General features: G+C 38.8%; 5 protein-coding genes, 1 long non-coding RNA gene and 2 other non-coding genes across 8 annotated transcripts in view; 5 read left to right on the top strand and 3 right to left on the bottom strand.

Moving 5' to 3' along the window:
- Window positions 1–6,673: 6,673 nt before the first annotated feature.
- LOC103386142 (zinc finger protein with KRAB and SCAN domains 8-like) lies at window positions 6,674–9,532 on the bottom strand. The gene is made up of 2 exons (XM_025059791.1): window positions 9,161–9,532; window positions 6,674–8,102 (listed from the first exon to the last, which is right to left on the bottom strand). Exons 1-2 carry the CDS (start codon window positions 9,339–9,341, stop codon window positions 7,189–7,191), a joined length of 1,095 nt encoding a protein of 364 aa, XP_024915559.1. The 5' UTR covers window positions 9,342–9,532; the 3' UTR covers window positions 6,674–7,188.
- Window positions 9,533–9,843: 311 nt separating this feature from the next.
- Window positions 9,844–14,281, top strand: gnl3 (G protein nucleolar 3). Its single transcript, XM_008320282.3, has 15 exons — window positions 9,844–9,994; window positions 10,177–10,235; window positions 10,372–10,512; window positions 10,978–11,097; window positions 11,181–11,255; window positions 11,336–11,465; window positions 11,548–11,648; window positions 12,000–12,132; window positions 12,386–12,473; window positions 12,591–12,768; window positions 12,844–12,986; window positions 13,184–13,317; window positions 13,425–13,561; window positions 13,747–13,816; window positions 13,905–14,281. Exons 1-15 carry the CDS (start codon window positions 9,982–9,984, stop codon window positions 13,991–13,993), a joined length of 1,611 nt encoding a protein of 536 aa, XP_008318504.1. The 5' UTR covers window positions 9,844–9,981; the 3' UTR covers window positions 13,994–14,281.
- LOC112487794 (small nucleolar RNA SNORA47) lies at window positions 11,736–11,867 on the top strand. The gene has a single exon (XR_003051219.1). It is a non-coding gene; the product is annotated as a small nucleolar RNA SNORA47 (small nucleolar RNA).
- Window positions 13,609–13,679, top strand: LOC112487792 (small nucleolar RNA SNORD19). The gene has a single exon (XR_003051217.1). It is a non-coding gene; the product is annotated as a small nucleolar RNA SNORD19 (small nucleolar RNA).
- Window positions 14,282–16,059: 1,778 nt separating the features above from the next.
- On the bottom strand, window positions 16,060–19,673 carry glt8d1 (glycosyltransferase 8 domain containing 1). Its single transcript, XM_008320283.3, has 9 exons — window positions 19,209–19,673; window positions 18,523–18,621; window positions 18,219–18,429; window positions 17,787–17,904; window positions 17,591–17,675; window positions 17,309–17,421; window positions 17,047–17,213; window positions 16,516–16,628; window positions 16,060–16,414 (listed from the first exon to the last, which is right to left on the bottom strand). Exons 1-9 carry the CDS (start codon window positions 19,222–19,224, stop codon window positions 16,230–16,232), a joined length of 1,107 nt encoding a protein of 368 aa, XP_008318505.1. The 5' UTR covers window positions 19,225–19,673; the 3' UTR covers window positions 16,060–16,229.
- A 135-nt stretch (window positions 19,674–19,808) lies between these two features.
- On the top strand, window positions 19,809–21,840 carry spcs1 (signal peptidase complex subunit 1). The gene is made up of 4 exons (XM_008320284.3): window positions 19,809–19,964; window positions 21,024–21,083; window positions 21,177–21,263; window positions 21,436–21,840. Exons 1-4 carry the CDS (start codon window positions 19,929–19,931, stop codon window positions 21,559–21,561), a joined length of 309 nt encoding a protein of 102 aa, XP_008318506.1. The 5' UTR covers window positions 19,809–19,928; the 3' UTR covers window positions 21,562–21,840.
- The window catches only part of nek4 (NIMA-related kinase 4), a 6,850-nt gene continuing 4,692 nt past the window's right edge, over window positions 21,595–23,752 (bottom strand). The window contains exons 12-16 of the mRNA XM_008320285.3: window positions 23,615–23,708; window positions 23,284–23,366; window positions 22,980–23,197; window positions 22,759–22,892; window positions 21,595–22,604 (exon numbers count right to left, since the gene is read on the bottom strand). Coding sequence (XP_008318507.1) covers window positions 22,506–22,604; window positions 22,759–22,892; window positions 22,980–23,197; window positions 23,284–23,366; window positions 23,615–23,708 — 628 coding nt within the window. The 3' untranslated portion in view covers window positions 21,595–22,505. The remainder of the gene's footprint in view (window positions 22,605–22,758; window positions 22,893–22,979; window positions 23,198–23,283; window positions 23,367–23,614; window positions 23,709–23,752) is intronic.
- The window catches only part of LOC112487691 (uncharacterized), a 2,451-nt gene continuing 1,496 nt past the window's right edge, over window positions 22,798–23,752 (top strand). Inside the window, exons 1-3 of the long non-coding RNA XR_003051008.1 lie at window positions 22,798–22,913; window positions 23,068–23,203; window positions 23,296–23,445. This is a non-coding gene — a long non-coding RNA (uncharacterized LOC112487691). The remainder of the gene's footprint in view (window positions 22,914–23,067; window positions 23,204–23,295; window positions 23,446–23,752) is intronic.

The raw sequence follows: 23,752 nt of genomic DNA, 5'->3' as shown, positions 1-23,752 counted from the left end.
TACCAAAATGCAAAACGTTAAAGAATTTGCCTAAATACCAAAACCGTTCCCAAAAAGCTGTTAGCCTATCTTTCATATGAATAACTTATATTACTTATATTATGTCCTTGAAATGCTACAGGAGAAATTTCAAATACTGTTTACAGAAATAACCCTAGGTCAGAAAATGTTGGCGTTCCCTTCCTTTCTTCTTATCTCCTTCTTCCTCTGTCTCTTTCCTTGGGCCCTGGAGAACCAGACAGGCAGACAGAGAGGAAGTGCAGCTCATTGTCATTCAGCAAAAGAGCATCCCTTCTTACCCTAGTGTTACAGTGACCTCCATGTATATTACTGCAGAGATGGCGGATGTCATGTATTATTTTTTATCCCACTCTTTTGAGGCCAAACCCTCAGCAGAGTCACGTCTGACATTTTTATTTCAAACAATGAGGTGTGTGTGTATCTGAGACACACGTGTGTCACAGCCTACACGTGTCAGCTCAGCTCAGCAGACAACAACAGCATCCACTGTGTTTTTCCAAGAACTTAGTGTCACAGTGTGAATCCACTAAACGCCTCATCTGGGCTGAGTGGATTCATGTCATATGTTGACACATGTTGCTAAATGCTAGCTCTCTTGCAGTTTTCAGTTATTTACTTTATCTGTATGCTGCTAAATCCTATCTTTGCTATGATAGCGACTTGGTCTTTTTTTCATTTGTGGCTAAGTGCATGTTGCTTATATACTGATAATAAAATGATTACATGAAATATTACATTAACACATTCTATACCAATTTCTACCAATTTCCAAGTTTGTAAGTTTGTTCCAAAAATTACAAACCTCCATACCATCAGGGTGAAATAGAGATAAAAGTAAACAACAAAGATTTAAAAGATTTATATTTTCAAAAATGAGCATGAATATATTGCAGAAAAACTTTTTAAAAAAAATCCTCTATCATTTGACCGAAATGGAGCTGAGAAAACAGAGATACTGATAGCCATTCGTGGAAAAATAAACACTGTCATTTCCGACAGTTTTGAGCTACAACCGTGCGTCTACTGTCCTTGCTTTGGCCATTAAACTGACATCCGTTTGATCCATCGAACCTCACATTACATGGAGCTTGTTCATGCAGAAACACATGCAGCCACGAGTGACCGTGTCTCTCTAGGGAGTGAACATGTTCACTCGCTCACAGCACTGTGTTTCATCTCTGACATATTGATCCACTGGCATTTCAGTTAGAGAGATGAAATTTTACCTCTGAGGTTTTGTGGGGGATATTTGTTTCAGCTCCCGGTGTTTACCTTGTTTACTTTGTCTACTTGTTCTTGTCACTTGCTCTTATTTAAAACATCAATACCCCAGTCTTGGTGTAGCAGCAGACTCTAACGACATTTATTTTATTACATATAAGGGGAGAGGATTTCTTGTAAATAATAACTTTTGCTATTATCTGTCACTTTACTGGAACTCTTTATTAGGGTCGCCTGGGCAGCTGTAGTTCACAGTTTACCAGTCCATCACAGGGCTGCATGGACAGACAGACAACACTATCTTACATTTCCTTGTGGTCAGTTAAGAGCAGTAATTTTCAAATAGTGGGGCGGGCCCCCTGGGGGGGAGAGGGGGGTGAGGTGAGGAGCTTTCAATGGAATATGGCACGTTGGACATAAGTGTTGGAACTGAAGAAAGCTCTTGGGTGAAGGTGTGAAACGTCTTTAAAACACCCACCCCGGTCCAATTGAAAAAGTTTCCACAACAATAAATAAGACAAAAATATGTCCTTGTTTTGTAAAAATAAAAGGGCTCGATAAAACAGTAAACCCCGGCCCTATTGGGAGGTTTAACCCTTAATCCACTTATACAACAGGATACAAAATACAGACTGCAACAAAATCGGGCAGAGAGTAAAATCAGTCATGAAAGGACTGACCTCTAGTCCTGATTCACCGGCTGGCCCAATTTGTAACCACAGATTAGATTTCCTTGATGTCATATCTGGGGCGCTGTAGAATGTTCCATGTTGGATTCGATGCTGTAGTTCAGGGTTTCACTCTGTGTAGAATCAGCCGTGTTCACCAGACACAACAACACAAACACTTGCACTGCATGTGCAACAAACCAAATAAAGAGAAGAGGTGTGATGAAATGACTGCTCAGAGATTCTCTCTCACACTCAGTGAAGTACTATTGACATCCTCAAGTTCTCTCCTGATACTTAGTAAGCTCTAAGTGTTTCTTAAGTCCCTGGTTTTTGGCAGAGTATTGTGCATTGTGCAGTAAATCAATCCTCACATCTACTTTTGGACTAATTCTGTTTTTGGAACACAACCATAAAAACCTTTTTTGTTGTTTTAATGACATGCCCGATAATGGCAATATTTTTATTATATCTGTCTACTATAGATCTATCCCTAGTGGTAAATATTATTCTTTCTGTAATGGAATTTATAAACCTACACTCTAAACTGAGCATTAGTTAGAGGTAAAGCAGCCCTGGGATGGACTGATGAGCTGCCCTCCAGTAGCTCCAGCTCCCCCTGCAGGCCTGAAAGGTATTAAGCAATGATATTTGATTGTTATTAATTATTCAAAATAATAAGAGAATCTTCTGGGGGACATTTCTCCTAAATTGAGCAGATTGGATTTTATCACTGTACTGCACTGAACTAAATTCCATATCTTAGTTTGCCATTTATTAATAGTCAGGAGTACAAAAATGAGCAATTGGCTTAAATCATAAGGGGTCCTCAGAATATAAAGGGCTCCCTACTAGAGTTCACTACTGGGTAACTATTAGCTGTCTCTCATAGTTTTTAAGCTATTCTATGTTAGATGTAAACGAGTGACCATTTAAATTGTCTATTAAACTTTGTTTAACACTGACTTTAAAAGGAGAGTTTTGTAACTTCATTATTTTCGTCATTTTAACTACTTTTAGCTTCACCAGTTTGTTCAGTGTGATGCTGGTCTAATACTGATACTATGAGTAATACTTTGAGTAATTTCGTCATCTAAATAAATGATTAGAGTATAAACAGAGGAGCCTCAGGGAGCGGAGCGAGGCACCTCTAATCCTGACGTATTCATCGGAGCGTGTACGCGCTGAGCATTGTCGCATCACTGTAGTGACAGCATCAGCTTTGTTAGTGAGGATCTGCCATTATGAAGCTTCATGTCTAATGAAGTCCACTAAACTCAGTGAACCGTGACTCGTTCACCCTTTCAGCTGTTTTTCTACTTGTGTTTTCTGGTACCTTTGTGGTTCATCAACATGTACTGTTCTGGGAATAAATGAACTGGAACTTTCACCGTACCTTGTTCTTTTAAGAAAATCCTCATGAGTTCAAAGATGTATTTGTTGTGATTAAAGTTGTTTCTGGTAAGCTGATTCTTGCAGAGAATATAAACACAAACAGTTTCAATAATTTATCTCCTTTTTGCAAAGCAATTCCTGGATGGTGGTTAAGGAAGCGGACCTGGGTCTGGAAGGCTTCAGGTTTGAGTCCACCAGCTGCCAAGTTACCACTGAGGTGCTCTGAGCCTGGCACCGTCCCCACACACGGTTCACCTTGGCGATGGGTTAAAAGCAGAAGTCACATTTCGTTGTGTGCAGTGGTGTGCTGTGTCACAATGACTAATATTTCACTTTAATTTTCAAACTCCAGAGAGATGGAGCAAAAAAGTTTAAGTATATTTTCTATTGGGTTTTTGATAGTTTTCATTTAAATGAGCCTGAACCCATTATTGTATTTCATTCAGCCACAATATTTAATGTCAGCAAAAAAAGTTTCATTGAAGTAAATATTTATATGGAGGTAATGGAAACTGCCTACACTGTTGAGTAACTTTAAAAAGGCAAACGGGTCATTGCATGTATTTTCTCAGGTCTCCTTTCACATATAGGTCAATACATCTGCCTGTAGCTCGTGGCGTGACCATCTCTGTCCAAAATCTAATGGTCTTTAAACTATCTCTTTCCATTCATCATTTTGCATGCTCCAGCTTCAAGTAAGTGGTAATTCAAAAATTCCAACATGCGGAGAATCCCACAGTTGATTTGTCACTCCTCGTAGCATCATAAAAAGCTCCTGCTGTGTGATTTATTTTGCCATTTATATGCCATCATAGCCGCTGAGGGAAAAACACAAAGATTTCCTTGCTGTTTGCCTGAGGGTTGGACCCAGAAGAAATATGACACGGAATTGGAGGGGACTTAGGGTCTCAGTGAGAACACATCTACCAACGTCACTGTGAGTGCTGTGAAATATGATGGCAAGGTCAAGAGACGGCCAGACTGCAGGAGAGAGATAGAGTGGAGGAGAAAGTGATGGATGGGGAGGTAGAGGCCGGAAAGCATCAGGTGAGGAGGGGTTGAGTGAACAGGATATTTAGCTTGTGTAGGGGATAGAGGGACTTTATATATTATTATATTTATTTATACTGTATTATGGTAAACAGATGTTGAGGAGCAGGAAGGGAAGACAACATGCAGCAAAGTTTTAAAATTTAATGAGACACATGGGGGGGGGGCATATTATATTTATAATTTTATTTAGTTACTTTTTCCTTAATTCAATTTTAAGTATTAAATCACTTTTTATTTTTTTCTATGTTTGAAGGGTGTGAAAAGCCACTTGCAGCTCGTGAATCATGGGTTACTTTGTTGAAAAATATTATTACACTGCATATTCTCTGCTTTATTCTCTTCTTTATATTAAAGCATTTGAGGGACGTTTGACTTATATTTGCGTAAGGATTATAATTTTGTCTCCAACTGTGCATCGGAGACTTTCCAAAATGTCATCAAACAAAGTAGTGTCGGTCTCTAGGTGCTTTTTATGCAAAGTACTCCACCAGGTGTTTCATGTGCGTAATTACACTTCAAATGTCGATACTTTTAGAGGTGGATGGTGTTGGTTATGTGGGTTGTTCTGAAAATGAAAACCATTTTCATTTTCTGAAAATGAAAATTATTTTCATTTTCAGAAATGAGCCTGTTCTTTAAAATGAGAACATATTAGGATCAAGAAGTCCTTTATTATATATGGGACCAGCTTTTCTAAAGTAGAGAGACTTTTTCTGAAATTGTAGTTGTTGTTGTAGTTGTTCCTGATCTAGTTCCATTGGTGATAAAATATCTGTCTGTGATGTGTGATGAATATATAAGGAAAGTTATTCCGTACAAGGAGGATTTAATCTAACTGAAAACGAGGCAATAAAAAAACAAAAGACAACTTTATTAAAAAATAACATTTAATATGCAGTGATACAACACTGTACAGTGGAGTGTGTGCAGGGGAAGGTCAAGGTGTCCCAGAGAAGATTTGAAGAGTTGCTGGTCAGCTGTGGACGAGCTGCACTGTCTCATGCTGCATTCATCACATGTAGAAGAATCCCCAAAAAACTGAGCTCTGACTGGGTCAGGGGCTTTAACTACAGCTTTATTATTTTTTGGTGAAAATCTGATGGAAAGGACAAACAAACTCACAAACCCTGAGTTTTTCTGACTAGTATGTTGTTGTTTAACAGCTGAAATTGAATCTCAGGTTAGTGGATGTGTAATGAATGCAACATTAGTCCTTACAGGGGTCAGTGCAGGGTCTTCACTGTTTGTGCATTTGCAACAGATGGAAAGAAGTTCCACAACAGACAAAGCACACGAGGCATTTCCAAAAATGCCTCACATGTACTAAACGACTACTGTGGAGTAATACTGTACGGTTGACTGGAGTGGGTTCCTGCAACGTATTTGACAGTGCATGTCAGTCAAAAGAATCACTGTGATATTCCTACAAGTACATTTGACTCAGACTAGTGGTAATTTTATTCTCTACAAACCATCACATTATTTCACAAGAGTAGAGGAGGATCAGAAGTGTTGTGTCAATGTTTTAATGGACAGGCACTGACGCTGAGGGACGTCAGTGCTGTCAGTACAACGATCTCACAGCACAGAGTTTAAAGAAACTCAGATGTAAGTCACCTGTTTGTAAACCAGTCATTTTGAATGGTGTGTTTGTGAAAACTGCAGCATATAAACAATAAGGTTTTGGCAGTGTAAGACTAAGGCCACAACCACATTACTGCCATGGTTTCATAACAGACATAAAATAACTGTAGAGCTGTTCTTATGAAAACAGGAAGCTGTTGTGTGCCAAAGCAAGAAAAAATAGAAATAGTATTCTGATTTTAAAATACAGTATCCAACAAGCTTTGAAATAAGTAAACTAACCAGACCGTCCATAGACTGTATATAAGAATTGGACACGGAGCCAATCAGGTTTGTGATGCAAAACTTTTACAAGTCTGGTTCTGGAGGCTAGGAAAATACAGGAAGTGCTTCCTGTAAAATTAAGCTATGCAATGATTTTCATATATAAATATAACTGTGTGTAGTCGTTTAACAGAAGCCTGGCGGTGTGGCACCATGAGGTGACATTGCCAAGCTCCTATAGCTTAGATATGCACATGAACTTTTGCAGGTGAAAATCAATGCCTCTGTGGTTAAACGTCAGTGCCTCTGAGTGCACATAAGGCACATAATAGCAGACATTCTTTATACTTTGGCACACAGGTCTGTCCCTCCATTAATGAAGAAACAGCCAAAGATGGATAATACTATAAATACAAACCAATAATAATGTGGTTGTGGCCTGGATATGGATCTGACAGAGACAATTTCTCGAAACGTTTTATTAAGTACGAGAAAATTAATGATGAAAGAAATGTACCATTTATTTTTTGGTTCAAAACATAAAAAGGAACATGTTTACTTGATGTGACGTGAAGGCAGAAGACCAGTGACAGTGCTGGATGTTGCTGTATTTCAGTTTCAAGGCATTTGTGGAAGACTTTGTCATGCTAACTGTAATACTAAAGAAGGGCTAGATTATTTCAAAACACTAGCTAATAACTTAAATTGTGTTCTGGAGATTTAATACTCAAGTGATAGGTAGAAAATTAAATACTAAATTGGCTAATACAAATCCTATTGAGGAACATTTTTGTGTGGACTGGAGAAGTGTTACAGTAGATGTTAAAAAAAAAAAGACCTTTCTCCAAGAGTTGTTAAATATCTCGTTCTGAAAAACTAGGAAGAAAAAAAAAAGCCTCGATGGCAGCGATTTTAGCTTTTTGTATAAAATGTTTCCACTTCAATATGATTCACTAACTGGTTGTTAAACAACACACTTGAATCATTGACCTGAGAAATAGGTTCCCTCACGGCTGTGGGTCTGGAGATGCCTTTTAATTTTGTCAGAGCGGCTAAAGCACTTGCCGCACACAGGGCAGCTGTATGGCTTCTCGCCTGTGTGGATCCTCATGTGGACTTTCAGGTGAGCCATCTGTGTGAATCCCTTTCCACAAATCTGGCATCTGAAGGGTTTTTCTCCTGTGTGGCTGCGTTGGTGCTCCTGTAGCCTGCCGGAGGAGCTGCAACACTTACCGCATACACCACAGCGGTAAGGCTTTTCCCGAGTGTGCACTTGAACGTGTACGTGCAAGTGGCCGATGTGACTAAACGCCTCACCGCAAACCTTGCAACTAAAGGATGACATGTGTCCCTCTAATGGTGATTTCTGATGGGGACAATCCACAGCATTGGCTGCTTGGTTGCGCATTTGAGACGCCTGTGCTCTGTTAGCTCCATTTCCCTTCGTGCCAACCATCTGTCCACTATTCTCTACCCCAATAATGTCAATGTTGTTTTCATTGGAGCAGTTTGGGTTGACTGGTGCCAAGGGCTGTGCAGTGCTGTTGGTAGATGCAGAGCCTCTGTGGCTGCCTCCACTTTCTGCCTTTACATGCCTTGATGGGCCTCGGGAGGCAAGATCTCTGTCTCTGTTCTCTACACCCTGACTCTGAGGGAGGCTGGACGTATGAGGTGCATCCTGAGGATATTCATTTCCAACCCGTGGTGGAGTGAACATGTTCTCTGATGTGCTGCAGGAGCCATGTCCCCTGAGCTGATCATCTCCTTGATTGGCCCGCAGATCTCTTTTGTCCTTGATTTGAATTGGGATACGCTCCTCATGCCCCATGCTAGGACTCCACTCACGCCTTGGATGCTCAGCATCTTCATCCTCCAACAGCGCCATAGATGGACGATCTAAATAAAACACAGAATGACTTAGAGGTAGAAATTCTATCTTAACAATGGGATATAGCACCACAAACATGGAGTATCATTGTCTATTACTGTACAAGTGAATAATCTGGTGCATTTAATTACATTTATGTATGTACGGATTTTCCCACAATTGCATTGTGAAACGACAACCTGGAGCTGGCTGTGTTCAAAACACACAATACACACATAATAATATTCTCTAATATTAATACTTTTGCTTCAAACCAAAGAAATTAAGTAAATGCATGCATACACATGTTATACAAGTACTACGACATGGCTAGTGGGTGAGGGATAAATCAGACAAACAAATCACATGGAATACAAGATAAGCCAAAATGAGATTGGCTTTGTTTACGTTGTTTAGAAAAGGTAAATTAGCATAAAAGGATGTGATCTAATATGAAACCATCTGTCCTTCCCGCGTCACACTTAATAACTGTGCTTCTCCCTCGTACATCTCCTGCAGCATCAACTCATACTCATCTGCCTCTACTGACATCCTCATGCAGTTCTTTACTTGAGAGCTTGACAAAAACTCTCCCTCAATTAACAAAAAGAAATTGCAAACATTTATATTCTCTTAACTTGTACAAGTACTTGAGAAACTGGTTTTACATTGTTTCATATTGTTGACAATTGTTGATACTCTGTGTACCTCGCTGTTTGAGATAAAATAGCGAATGCAGTGGAAAACTACAATACAGAATGTGTTTTCTAACTTGTTGCCTCGCTGTTGTCAAACTCATAGTGAATAAGAAGCAATTCATTAGTTAAGGCAGGTGGAAATTTGGGCTGACGCTAACTGAGTTGTGAGCTAACTATGCTAACGAACAAAGGTTGCTAGAGCGCTAGCTGCTGCTAAAATATTTTATAGCGCAGCTTAACTGAACTTATTAGGAGACATGTATGCACCACTCTGGCGCTATTCTGTTGCTTTTTTAAGGCTTTGATTTCCGTGCATTTACAAGGACCAACAACTCAGCTTGGCAGGACTTTTGACATAAAATGCACAGTTAGCATTCAGTGGAGCTAACCTGGCCATATTTCAATCCCAGCGTCCCGCAGCCTGCGCCTCAGATGATCATTCTCCCGCTCCCGGATGGCGATTTCCTCCTGGTACTCCAGGATCGTATCTTCCACAGACTTATAAATCTCTTGGGCTGCGAGCATGAGGCGCTCTGTCAAGAACACGTTTAGAAACTGCAATTTAGTCATTTTCTTGGGCTGCACCGCTACCGTACTCCAGTTATCCAAGATGAACCAAAAAAGATGCTGGAGACGATCACGTGACCCGCACTTTTCTTCTTCTAGTTCTACTACTTCACGGCTACCACCCCTCCCTTTACACTTATCCTTACTCTTCCAACTTTTTATTTCTTAATACACGGCATCTACATGGTTGTGCTTAAAGTTAGGTTTAATTAAACCGTGAGGCGCAGTCATTTTCAAATCAATTTACTGTATACCTTTCATATTACATTATATTGATAATCTTTATCAATAAAATGTGAGATTACCGAGGGTGGTAATTTTAGTTGCATTTTATATTTATTTGTTAAATTCTGCAGAGGAAATGTTATATTTTCATTCAGTTTTATTTTTTTCATAATCGAATGCCATATGTTAATGCATACTCTATATTAAAGAACACTATATTTTATTTTTATAATTCAATAACACTTAGAGAATTAACAATAAATTCAAACTACAAAAACAATATCCCCTCCGGAACGGTAGATGGTGCACGGCCATGGCGTCTGCGTATACTGAAGCGGAAGTGACGAAACTTCACTGACACGAGCACTGTACCCACATGTAAGTGTTCCAGTCACGTTTGCTGATCAACTGCGGCGCAATGAAACGACCGAGTAAGTGCACAATGTAGTTGATATTGTATTAATGATTGAAATGATAATCAAAATATCCAGACTTAAATACTATAAAGATTATTTAAACAGAACAACACGCTAGCTGCGACAAGTAGAGTTTTAGTTTTACCTTTAGCTTGTTGCTAAAGTGCGATTAACCCTTTTCCTCTTTGTGCTTCAAGAGTTAAGAAAAGCGAGTAAGCGCGTGTCATGCTCCAAACGGTATAAAATACAGAAAAAGGTAAGTGTTTAATCAATGTCCTCGTGTGTGTTTCCCCTGCTGCGGCCCTACGTTTTTTTACTAACTTTTTCATATTTTTTATTATTCTAAACAGTTAAATATGTCCGTTATATTGATTGATTTATTTTACACGTAGGTTCGGGAACACAACAGAAAATTAAGGAAAGAAGCAAAGAAGAAGGGAGTGAGCAAACGACCGAAGAAGGACCCAGGAGTTCCCAGCAGTGCTCCTTTCAAAGAGGAGGTTCTCAGAGAGGCCGAGCAGAGGAGGCTGCAGGTGGGCCGTTTACAGTCATTTTCTGATTTAGAACAATATTTCAATATTTTATATTTTTTATGGTCACCCATACTAACTTAAGTAAATTTGACAAAATGGTTTACTTATTTGGGAATACTGGCCAATATGTGGTCAGTTCCAATCCTCATGAGGCCAACCAAATTTGCCCATTCCCATCATCATGCATGGGAAAGGATATTTTTTTACTTATAAAATATGTTTTTGACTCTAAAGATAATACAGCTGTAGCACCTTTATGTTGAAGTTTATATTGAAGTCAAGTCAGTTTATGCCTCATGTATTACCAGGTGGTTAGTGTTTTGTCTGTGACAAACTGTTCTGTTGTCTTACATCTGGTGTGCCCTCACTGTCATCCCAATTCATAAGAGACTCTATACAAATACATTGATCAAGGTAAAGTAAGAGCTGAGGAGTTCTAATGGATCATTAATTCTCTTTTTGTAGATTGAAGAAGAAAAAGAGAAAAAGAGACAAGCTGTAAAAGAAGAAAGAGCCAAGAAGAGGCAAAAAGAAAAAGAACCTATAAAAAATGAGACTGAACCCAAGGCCAAAAGAACACGAACGGTAAAAGGAACATCAGCATCCAACCACTGGCTCATATTTTAACCACTCATGTCAATTAACTTAACGTTTTTGTTTTAATAAAGGATGAAAATGGAAAGAAATCAGAGAGACAAAAGGACAAGAATTCAAAAGAGTTCATTTGTGGAGAAATAAACAAGGTAGAAAAAAGGGCTCTATTTGTTTGTTTGTGAATCTGCCTATGCATTTGTGGTAATAATGATTTTCATCTTGGTCCCAGGTCATTGATGCTTCTGATGTAGTTTTTGAAGTCCTCGATGCTCGCGACCCTCTGGGCTGCAGGTGTCCACAGCTGGAGGAGGCGGTGCTGCAGAGGAACAAGAAACTGCTTCTAGTTTTAAACAAAATAGGTAAGTTCCACGTGACTGATGTTAGTTTGCACGTTTCTAGTTTTCATGTATCTTAAGTGATTGATTTTGTTTTTGTTTGTAGACCTGGTACCGAAGGATAATGTAGAGCAGTGGATAAAATGTTTACAAAAGGAGTTTCCAGTGGTGGCTTTTAAAGGATCAACACTGAATCAGCCAACAGTGGTAAGAGCTGCATTCAGCAAATGATGGATCTGCTCCATGTTTTTTTGAGAAATACATATTTTATTGCTGTATCTTTTTGTGATCGACTGGAGGTCTGAGAAGGTTGAGCAGCTTCTGTTGTGCTGCTACAACTGGTTATAACCTCCTAAAGAAAAAAAAATCTCAAACAAGCCACTTGATTTTCTGCTGTGTTCTGAACACAGCTGCCGTGAGCTGTTTGTGAACAGTTTTTAGATGTCAATCTGTGTATTGGGTATATTAAGCCAGACTTCAGATACTCCTTGTTCACGTGGTTAATGATTTAAAATAAAATTTAAAAAGTCTACTTTGCTTGTTTTCCTATTTGTTCAGAAACCAAAGAATCGTGGGGTCGTGGCAAACAGAACCAGAGTACAAGTCTGTTTTGGAAACGACTTCCTCACTGAGCTCCTCACAGAATACGCAGCAAAAAAGGAGACAGAGTCTCTCAAAGTGGGCATAGTTGGTGAGAACACAAACTACTAATGAGCTCAGTGGTTGGAGTTTTTGTTAGAGATAAAAGAGAGAAAAGTACTTTCATACATCTGTAAGTCTGTTTCCTGTTGATACAGTAATATTTTTGGCTCTTTCATAAAATAACATGTTGAGAGAATATAGTATAAAAATATGATCCTATGGTCCATGAAAATACTGCATATGGTACACTCCTGATACAGAGACTGGTTTCTAAAACCAATTTTTTATTTTTGTTCCCTTAGGCTTCCCTAATGTAGGGAAGAGCAGTTTGATCAACAGTTTGAAGGGGGGCCAGGCCTGCAACGCTGGAGCCCAGAGGGGCATCACAAAGTGTGTAGCAGTCTTTGGAAACAATTTGTTCTGATCGCAACAAACATAGTTTGGTCCTTTACCACCGCTTCTGTGGTTGATATGCCTTAATACCCTCTCCTAACTCCAACTCTGCAGAATGATGCAGGAAGTTAACATCTCAAAAACAGTCAAGCTCATAGACAGTCCTGGAATTCTGGCACTGCCGTCCAGCCCTCCAGTTGTTCTGGCTCTGAGGAGTCTGCTGGTGGAGCAGGGTGAGGAGAATGTGTTGGAGGCGGTGAGGACGCTGCTCAAACAGTGTGACAAGACACAGGTAGGAAGCGTTCAGGAGGTCATGTATAAAGAACCAGGTTAAGTGTGTGTGTTGAATCGCTGCTCTTTGTTGCAGATCATGCTTCAGTACATGATTCCAGACTTTAGGAACTCACTGGAGTTTCTGACCTTGTTTGCCAAAAAGCGTGGATTTCTTCAGAAGGGTGGAGTTCCCAACACACATCAGGCAGCAACGACTTTCCTGGGCGATTGGACAGGGTGAGTTTTTTTAAATTGACTTTTTACCCAAAAGCTGATTCACATCAGTGTGGAAGTGAGGACAAATCATATTTCTGGATGTTCATAATGAAGACTTCTAATCCAACTCTGATCCAAACACTGGTTTTGTCACGGTGAAAAGATGCTGACATGTGGTCGGACCTTTCCTGATTATCTGTTCTGTGACGTCTCCTCAGAGCCAAGCTGAGTTATCACTGTAAGGTGTCAGAGAGAGTTCTTCCTCCGTATCTGTCTGACTCTGTGGTGGAAGACTTGAAGAACGACTGGGATCTAGACAAACTGAACACGGGAAATGAGACGGTTCTAAAAGGTCAGTATTTGGTCCGCTTTTATGTTTTGTTCTTCCAAGTCTTATTCCATTTATGTAAGCCCGTATTATACTTGGAGCAAGTGAACAAACTGTGTTTGCTCTTTAAGGTCTTAAATTCTCAAACCCAGCCAGCAGCATCAGCTTCATCTCCAAAGGGCCAACAGACGGCCTGCTGAGTGTCGGTGAAATCACAGAAGTAAAACCTGGAGCAGGGCTCACAGAGGGGGAGACGGTGCAGAGCGAGGTGAGACGAGGAGGTGTTTCTACCCGTAAAGAAAGTCGAGTCCAACTTAGAAATGAGGAAAACACACAAGTCTTGATTTGTTTCTGAAGACTTCTAATCCAACTCTGATCTTGTTGGCTGGACACTGTTGTTCTGCCGAAGTCACACAGTTGAAATGTCTAACATTGCAACATCTTTTACTGCAGCCTCAACAAATTCCTGAGGACCCAGATGCAGCAAAAGGAGAGGAGAAACCAGAACAGACTTCACAGAAAAGTACCTTTTTGGGGGGAAATTTTTTTTTTTTTTTTTTATGAGAGTTCTGACCCTAATTATTGTTGTTTCTACATTGTTGTCTTTGCAGAAAAGCCCACCACGGTGCAATTTACTACAGATATTGCTCTCTCCGAGTCTACAGCAGAGGGTGGCTATGATTTTAATAAATATTTTTAATGGACCTTTCCTCTCCTGTGGCCTCCAAACCTAGACAATAATGCAGGACTAGAGTTTGTCTTGGACGTGTGGCTCCCTGATGAAACCTGGAAACTTGAGGGGAGGTTTCTGGTGTTCCCCTCCGACCTGTATTCCCTGTTAAAGGTTAAACCATGACCTTTTATTTAATCTCTGACCTGTCCATTCACAAGTTCTTGTTGCATACAGATTCATGTAAATAGCTGATGTACTGATGATGATCAGTATGTGGTTCTGTAAAAAATGTAATAAAACACTCTTCTTTCCAGAGCTGATTTTAAAATTTCTTCCGTCACATTCGTTCATCCTCGTCACTAAAATACTGTTCAGAGTTAAGGCTGCAGCCAATACAGCATTCAGTCATTTGCTGTTTTCACACTGGAACTTAATGCATAATGTATTTGCTGCAGAGCAAAAATGTACACACGCTGAATGTGAACAAAACAGGTTTCCTGATTCGCTGCAAATCTGGAATTAAAAGTCCAAGTAAACAAACGTGTTGCACTTTAACTACTACGGGGTTGAATACCGCGCTAACTAATACGAGAGTTGTTGCATTGGTTTGTGTTCAAACTGGAATTTAAAAGTCTTCACTAAAGGCTTGCAATGAAAGTAGTTGACAAACACCAAATGAGTATATCTTTTATTAATACCTGTACTCAGGTATTAATAAAAGATATACTGACTATTAAATGCAAATACAAATTAAACAAAACAAATGCTACATAAAAATGTAAGATTTATTTCACTCTATACAAAAGTATTTACACTCGCAAGGTGAATGTATATAAGGTATAAAATATCCTGATGGGACAAAGATGAAGCAAAGGGAATGTGGTAACATTGAGGTTCTGCCATGCAGCAGACGGAGTGTTCAGCACACGGTCCAAAAACAACCACATTTATAAAGGTTAAAAAAAAAACAACAGTATCCATGTATGGCAGTCTTTGAAAACAAAAGTAACAAACTGAGGAACGTTTCATAACTGGTTGTGACCTAGATCAGACTGTTAAAAACACAGGCATTGTTTAATGTGCGTTACAAAATAAAATCCATTTTGGTTCAATAGTGGTGAATATGAGTTATATGAAGCAGCAGCATTAGCTGAGAAGTAACAAAGACTGTAGCAAGAGTTTTAAACCATGGTACATTACTGTATTTCTGGTCACAGATTTCTTTTTAAATGTAAAAAGTAGAAAAATAACTGGACGAAGCTTCACTGGTCTTGGTGGTTATTTGATTTGAATGAAAGTCTTAATGTTTTCACTTGCCAGTTTCACCAGCCTCCTAAAACACAACATTAGTCTCCAACTTGTTAATGGTCATCCTGTTTAGAGGAAAATGCAAAGTAAAGCACAACAGTAGATGGTTTGCACCAATGCGAGGACCATAGGTGATTGTCAGCTGGTGCATGGCTGCAGTAATATTTTCTAGAACCATCATTCTACAAATCAAAACAAATAGCCCAAAGTCTAGATTATGACACTGTGATGAAATGCAAAATTAAGTGATGACATATGTAATTACTTTAAAAACTAAAGGCTCTCATGTACCTGAGTCTGTAGGACAGAGAAATGACCTGATATAAAAGTATATAAATTCCAAAATTCTAAATCTAAATGCCGCCCCCATGTGGTCATGCCATCAAGGGGTCGCTGGTAAAAGCTGAACTGTAAATAGCACTGTAAATAGTGGTCATTAGAGTGAAAACTGGCTTTTATGAGCACAAAACAAAAATAAACCATCATGAAATGTCTTAAGCCTGACTAAATTGGCCGTAATCATCTGCCGATCATTTAATGTCTTAGCAAAAGAATGTCAAAACAATGTAATTCCCACTTGCAGTCACTGAGCAAGTTCCAAAAACTCTGTTTTAAAAAATAAAATTTTAAAATCAACCGCTTATTTGATCACATTCAAAATAAAATGCTGCTTACGTAGGGATGGAAATACTGTCTGTGCCTCTGCTACAGTTGAATACAACATGTTAAAAGTTAATGCTAAAGGAAACATTGTGCTGCACCTGAAATTGAGATAGGCCAATCACTGCTCTTCTGAGAAAGTCTACGCAGGTCGTGATGTTCAGTGGACGGAATATTTGAAATAGCGTCAAGGCCTTAAACACTTCCTGAGACGTCATTGTATGTGGTTCTGCTGGGACATGGGCTGGCTCGGCCTGTTGGGTCAACCACTCCTTTAAACCCAGGGCTTTTTAGTCTACTTGTCTCCTGCGTGTCGTCGCACGGGGTGAAACTTTCCTGTGGGGTCAGGAATGAACCACTTGTCCCACACTTCAGTAAAAGCGGACGTCCTGCCCCAGGGTTTGTAGTGTCCATTCCAGTGCAGGAGTTTAGCTGCTTTCACAAACTGTAAGGAGTAACGGTTTCCAGCTCCTGTGTTACCTGGAATTAAAAGTTAATTTGTTTGTTCATGTGAGATTAACTGTCCAACCAGTGGGTAAGACAATCATGACGTTTCTTTTTAGTAAGTACAGAGAACTTACCAAGGTGTCTGACATGCCACAAGGGGTCGATGGTGGAGTGACGTCTATAGAAAACGATTAGCAAAGGAGGTGTGGTGATGCTCTCTGCCATGGTCTTACTGTACAGATCCTCCCTGGGAGACAAAGACATTCAGACCATTAGATTTTAAAATGGTGCAAAGTAAAAAAGGCACAAACTTGTTTACATTTAGCTCAAATTAAATTGATATTTATTATATCACTATTTAGAAACTGAATTTTCTTTCCCACAGTTAATACAAAAACTCAGTTATTATTTTGTCATTAGTGCAACACTGTGCTGAACTGATTGAGAAATAATTATGTGGTAGAAACAGTTGCTCAATGTGCATGACCTATGGTCTTTGGGTGTTTTGAATTACAAACTACCTTCTACCATAATAGACAAAACAAAGAACTACACAAAAGTGACCTTCTAGCTGTGCCTCAGACTCACTGACTCACTGTGGCCCAGATTTGTCTGTAATTGGAATTCTTATGGATTAATTTAATTCCTAAGAATGTGGCCCATACTTTGTGTTCAGCTCCATCCAGTGATCCAGCTGCTGAGAGATGTTCTGGTTCTTCCACTCAGTCAGGTTAGCGACGATGACCCCCGGGTTAAATGAACATGTGTTGGCTCTCATGCCCAGCTTTTTGATTGATGCCTTCTTAAAGTCTAGGAAACCTAAATAGTTGTTCTGTTGGAGAAGTTTCCTTGTGTTAGAGTTTTGTCTCAATGTAAACGCTTTCTGATGTTTTTTTCTTCACTGGCTTGCTTTTGTGAAAGTCTAACCTGATTCCCTGCCCCACGAACAATCGCCTTAGCAGAAGCTAAGTCACAGTCATCTGAGAAGGCTGCCACATGTCCTGGTTTGACGTTTGTGTCATAGAGCTCCCGAATGTCCCCTGAGTCACAAAAGGACAGGTCAAAAATTCACATAAAAAAAAAACCTGAAGTATGAGTTAAGAGTTCAACCGGGGGAAGCAGGAAGCTCAGGAAGAATAGGAAACAAAGATAAACAAATATATATGTATATATATATACTGCATATATACTAATTTGACTCAATCTTACCTTGTACAATGATGTCATCATCTACATAGATACCTTTCTCTGCATCAGGTAAAAATGTCGGTAAATAAAATCTGACAAAATCCAACTGCAAATCACAATGTGGAGACATCCAAAATAATTGTTAATAATAAAAATAATCCAATTGAATTGAGTTAATTATTTTAAAGCTCAATTGAAGTACATTAGGTTTGCTCACCGGTTTTGCGGCTTCTGCTGTCTTGGGATCTTTGGGTATCTTCTCTTTGAGAATCTCTGGATTGAAAGTCAATATTTTGTATTTAATGTTTTTCAGCTTCGTCTTACTCAGCCACACTCTGTTGGACAGAGGAAACATTGAGGTCAGAGAAAGGTCATCAAAATCTGTCCTTTCGGCCTTTTTAGTTGAGTTGATGTGGAATTTTTACTTTTTCTAGGGCTAATTTTTATCCACTAGTAGTACATTGAACTCACTTGCAAAGGGCAAGGGAAAAGCAGAAGTGAAAACACTAATTCTGGAAATGAATCTTTTTTTGTGTGTGTGTTATGTGATAAAAAATCCATATAATTCACAAATAATTCACAGTTATATAATCCATATAATTCACAAATAATTCACAAAATTGTCCTTCTGGGGGGAAAAAAAGCATACTTAAGGTGTTCCACTGTGTCATTCAGAGTCACAATAGTGAAGACGACGTTGGCTTTGCTGTTAAAGTAGATGCTGTTCATGGCAGCGACTGTAGCACCGAGTCTCTCCTCAGCAGCGGTGATGAGGACGGGGATTTCATCTCCTTTCCTCACCGGCTCCTTCTTGAGGGTAGGAGACAGCTCGGACTCAAAGGGAAGAATCATTCCAGCATCTACAAAAATGCAGAGATTTTCATATTTCACATAAAATCTGGACCTTTCTTGTAATCTATACACATGTTGACAAATGACAGAGCTGAACATACCTGGGTTTTCCTTATGCAAAAAGTCACTGAGGTTAAGAAGATTTCTTTGAATTATGATGAGGAAGGCTATAGCCAGCAGCACAAGGATGATCACATTCACTGAAAGACACAGGTACAAATGAGCAAGAAAAACCTTTTATTTAACCAAATAATTATTCCAAATTTAACCTTGTTTATGAGAAAGACAGATAATCGGATTTCATGTAACAAAGACAAAAAAAGACTTGTGAAATATTGCAGAAACCAGCATTGTTGACAGTGTGGGAAATCTACACACACAGTACACTGGTGTGGTCTTATTCAGGGGCAGGGTCTCACATCTACAGCATCTTTACTGTTAACTGTATAGAACATTTGCAGGACAATGCCAGGCTTTGTGCACAAATAACTAACGTGTGCCTCCCTAGTCATAAGCTTGTTTGCTTGATTGTGCTGCCTCCAGTTCACACCTGTATCATATTGGAAAAGTGTGACACCTCATAACCAGTAGAAACAGCGTTAATATTAAATCTGCAAACTTAACTAAAATCCCGATTGATTGATTTTGTCAGTCGCGTTGTTGTTTATGCACGCAAAGCAACAAAAATAACAGATAAATCCACGTGCAGAACACTTCTTAGTTTCTGTAATTTTAAACTCCCAACCTCTTATCACCAAACTAAGAAACAAAGACTTCTTCGACTTACCTCTTCTCATAGACATCGTAACAGTTACTTCTGGGTCTCCAGCACGTCTCGATTAAATGTAAACAGGTAATAATAAATAGATGTTTGATGAGCTGGCTGACTAATGATGACAGCGAAAACACAGTTTATGCTGCAGATGTGTGGAAACCGTTCTCACGGGTAACGTGTCTCCGTGCAATGACATAAAAATATTTACCACAATTATAGTAGAAAAAAATAATTTTAGGTTAAAACAATCAGAAACCACACAATAAAATGCAATAGCGGTTCTAGCCAAACTGCCACCTCAACATCTACAAGTTTGTCCTCACAGTTACACATAGTGATAGCTGCTCAGGCGGATGCCTGATTTAAAAATGCCATTAACGTCTATATTTAAATTTTAAATTGAATAAGAAAATACTATGTTAGGGAGAGCGACATTAAATAGTTATGTTTGAAAATGCATTATTTAAACAAATGTAGAAGAAAATGCTCGAAGTAAAGACAGGAAGTCACACAGGCGAACATGGCCTTTCGCTGACATCACAAAGCTAAGTCCTCGGCAAAAGGCGTAGTTGATTTGAATGTGGCAGATCCCTATAGTTTATAGATCTATGATGTTTTCACGTCGCATGAACCGGATGGGTCTTTAAGAAAAAATACGTAGCTTTAAAACCGGAATTCAATCTGCTGCATTTTTCGCCCGTCTATATCCTTTCCTCGTTTATATTTGTAAAGATGCTGCCCATATTTAAGACCATTCCAACGCACATGGTAAGATTTTAGTCAGTATTTACACAAGGTTGTGTGATTTCTTTTTAACTAGCGTTTTAAATCGCGTTCCGCTCCCATTTGGGCTAACAGAGGATGCTGTAACTGATGCTGTGGCCACAACAGCTGCTAGAGTACAGTTATATTCTATTCCAAAGGGTAGTAGCAAACAGTTGTAAAACAATACAGTTATGTTAAGCGCTTTGAATGCGCAGAGTGGATGGGAGTTATACTCTACATCCTCTTTGGTGCAGAAACTAATGTTGTTAAAATTCTACATGTAAATGTAATAACCACTAACCAGAACAGACTCCAAGCTGTTTTGTGACCCCAATCTTACTTGGCCACTTGGTACATAAGATCTTAGCCTAAAACAATTGTATTATAGAATAAATAATCTACCACGTGAAACAGTTAATACTTTGACCATTTTTTTTAAATTAAAAAAGTGTGGCTATAGGTGATAAATGTATATTATATATGGTGCCAAATCATCAGTTCCAAACCTTATTTTGAATAGTGGGAGTTGTGGGGTTAGAAAATTGGTAATTTTGGTTTCCTTTATCTTGCTCCATGTTACAAACGAATCAAAATCTTGACCTACCACGTTAAAGGGAATCTATTCAGGAATACTAATAATGTGTGCTTGGCATCAGATGTTGTACTTAATCCTCTGGTGCACTGTCAAGTTATTTTCTCTTAAATTGAAATGGTGTCTATGGTTGAACTGCATATCTAGAGTGCTCTCTGCTGCCTTACTCTATTAAAGTCTATTCAGTGGTCAATCGGCGTAACTGCAAGTAAATTTCCTCTGAATCCAAGATGGCCGCTAAACAGCCACCCCAATCGACCACTGTTGACATATCCTGTCAAAACTACTATTCTAGAAGGGCCCCAGAGGTTACAAGAAACAAGTGCTTGTATATTTAGAATAAGACACGTTTATTCATTTTTACAGTCACAATGTTTTTTCATGCCCTTAAAATAAAAAAAACATTTATCTTAAACAAAAGAAGGCCATGCATCAGAGGGTTAATTTATTTTATCCATATTTTGTTGCAGGATTATAAAGGCCAGAAGCTGGCTGAACAGATTTTTCAAGGAATCATTCTCATCTCTGCGGTAAGCTAACAGACACATGCAGTCCTGCACACATGTATACTATTGATTGTCACTTACTTGAAAGCACCAACATATTTTACACTTAATTTCCAGGTTATTGGCTTTGTTTGTGGTCTGATCGTTGAGCAGTTTGGATGGACAGTCTACATCGTTTTAGCTGGCTTTGCAGTGTCCTGTGTGGTAGGTATTCTTTTGCCTCATGTTCATTCTAGTGAAGTTATAATTTAAGTAGTGTGTTTGTTTTTGTGTTACATAGATGCTGTCAGAATTTTCAATGTGATTTATTTCAAAACACACTGTGTGTAAAGTGAAACCAGAGCTGACAATCTTTCATTTTATTCCCTAATTATAGTTGACTCTTCCCCCATGGCCCATGTACAGACGTAACCCTCTGTCTTGGCAGCCTGCTATACCAGAGAGCAGTGGAGAGTCCTGTCAAAAACCACAGGAAAGCATCAAAAAGAAGAAACACAAGTAACTTGAAACCTCTAAAAGTCTGCCTGCCAATACATTTTTTTTTATAATACTGCAAAATATACCTAGCATTTAGTTCATAGACTTTGGTACAGTGTTTTTCAGTCAACCAGGGCTTAACGATATTAAACAAAGATATTTTGAGTTGAAACAAGCATTTGAAACAAACACAATTTTAGGTCCTAATTATTGGTATAATTCTGACACTTTGGTGCTGTACTTTTCCAGACCTAGCCAGAAATTAAATGCTTGGTGTCTAAATAAACGTATCTGATCTTTGTTTTGTTAATGGTCTCTTTCATCTTTATTAATGCAAAGATGAAAAAAGTCTCAATTTATTTTAATGAGGTATAACGGTACTGTGGAAAAAGTTTTAAAAATAAAAACAGACAGCTTTTACAAATGAAAGTCAAAGTAAAGTAATAAATGTGATACTCTTGTGAGAACCCTTAAAATTACAGTATATTACATTTAAATGTTACTCCTGGTCTATGATGTTTGTGTGGTAGTGTATGTAAACATACATATTCACCATTTTATTCCATGTTTCTTAAAAACCAGTTTATTTTGTAAAAAAAAAAAAAAAAAAAGGTGTCAGCAGAATATAAATGAACAGAAAACATGAAAATGTGTTATAAAAAATGTTAATACATTACATAGGTTTTATGTTAAACTAAATACAATGCACAGGAGTGAGAATGCTATGATAAAACGATGATATCAATATTGACTTCTCCACTGTATAATCATTGAATATCCAACAAATACAGTTTCCAAGAAATGTCAACATTTTGCATAGGTCATGAAGGCAATGTGTCTAAACTGGCCACAATTTTACACATAAATATTCTCATCGTTCTAGTCTAGCTATCCTACAGATTATTTTACAATTGAATCCTCACAGTAGTCCCTACTCACATCACATAAACGCCATTTTGTCTTTTTGCCCTAAACCTTGTAGGCCATATCCTCGAAAAACTTTAGCTGCCTCACCATCACAGCATAACCATGGTACTTTTCATCCCCCATATGGTCACGGAGGCACAGCTGCAGAAACAAAAAAAGATACATGAGTATCAGGTAACTCAGTATTTCCCAACCTTTTTTGAGCAACGGCACTGCACGCCACAAATCAAAAATCTATGTAATGAAGACATCTAACAAAAGAAAATCAAACGTGCTACTTTTTAAATTACTGTACCTCTTTTTTGGTATCATCTTCCTCCTCCATGATTTCTAGCACTTTGTCCAGCAGCTTGACGCCTAGCCCCTTCACCACATCTGTCCTCAGCTGTTCTATTGCTCTCCTTATTTTTGCTGGACCAGAGCAGGAGCCTTTCAAAAGACACAGACAAGGTAAACAACAGTGATCTTCAGGATAGCGATCAATAACGAACAAAGAGTGCAATCAAAGTGTCTCACCCAATGGTATTTCACCAAGTGAGAAGTTCTCGGCTTCTTCTCGGGCTTTTCCGTGAATCATCAGTGTGTCCCTGTACTTCCTGTTCAGTTTAAACTCTGGCAGTGCGCTCGAGCCGAATCTGCTTTTGTCCAACTCATTCACGCCATCCACAACATCCATTCTCAAAGTCTGGGTCATCATGTGAACTAAGTCCTGTATCTCACTGGATTCACTTTTTCTGCAGGTGACACACAGATCATAACAGTCACGTATGGGTGTTAGTAAGTAATGAGGAAGTACAATGCTTATGATATATTACCACACCTCTCCCTGCAGTCGCCCTCTGAACGCTCTGTAGAGCTGGTGGAGGAGCTGCACTCGTCATCATCTGACTTTTCCAACTTCTCCTGCAACAATGAGAATACTGTAAATATTCCACCACTGTCACACATCAGGTTGAATTTGAAATCACAGATTCAGATAGTGGTAAGTTACAACAAAACTCAACCAATAACATGCTTATCTATATCTACTGAAAAATAATTTATACTGAAAATGTTTGAACCAGAAATGTTGGTAGAAATGTAGAATATTTCTGTTTATATAATATGTTTGCCATAGTACCATTAATTTAAACGTAAACAGGTTTCAGTACCTTACTATTGGTCTCAGTTATGTCTGAAACAGATCTGCTGACTGTAGACCTGCAGGACTCAGGCTTGTTGGACGACACGTCATAAGACACTCTACTGACAGGATCATTTCCAGAAGAAAAAAATCTAAAAGATAACCT

Source organism: Cynoglossus semilaevis, chromosome 11 (assembly GCF_000523025.1).
Source record: "Cynoglossus semilaevis isolate Cse_v1.0 chromosome 11, Cse_v1.0, whole genome shotgun sequence".
In the NCBI taxonomy this organism is placed as follows: domain Eukaryota; kingdom Metazoa; phylum Chordata; class Actinopteri; order Pleuronectiformes; family Cynoglossidae; genus Cynoglossus; species Cynoglossus semilaevis.
Note: the sequence above shows the minus strand (reverse complement) of the source record. Positions and strands in the feature narration are given on the sequence as shown.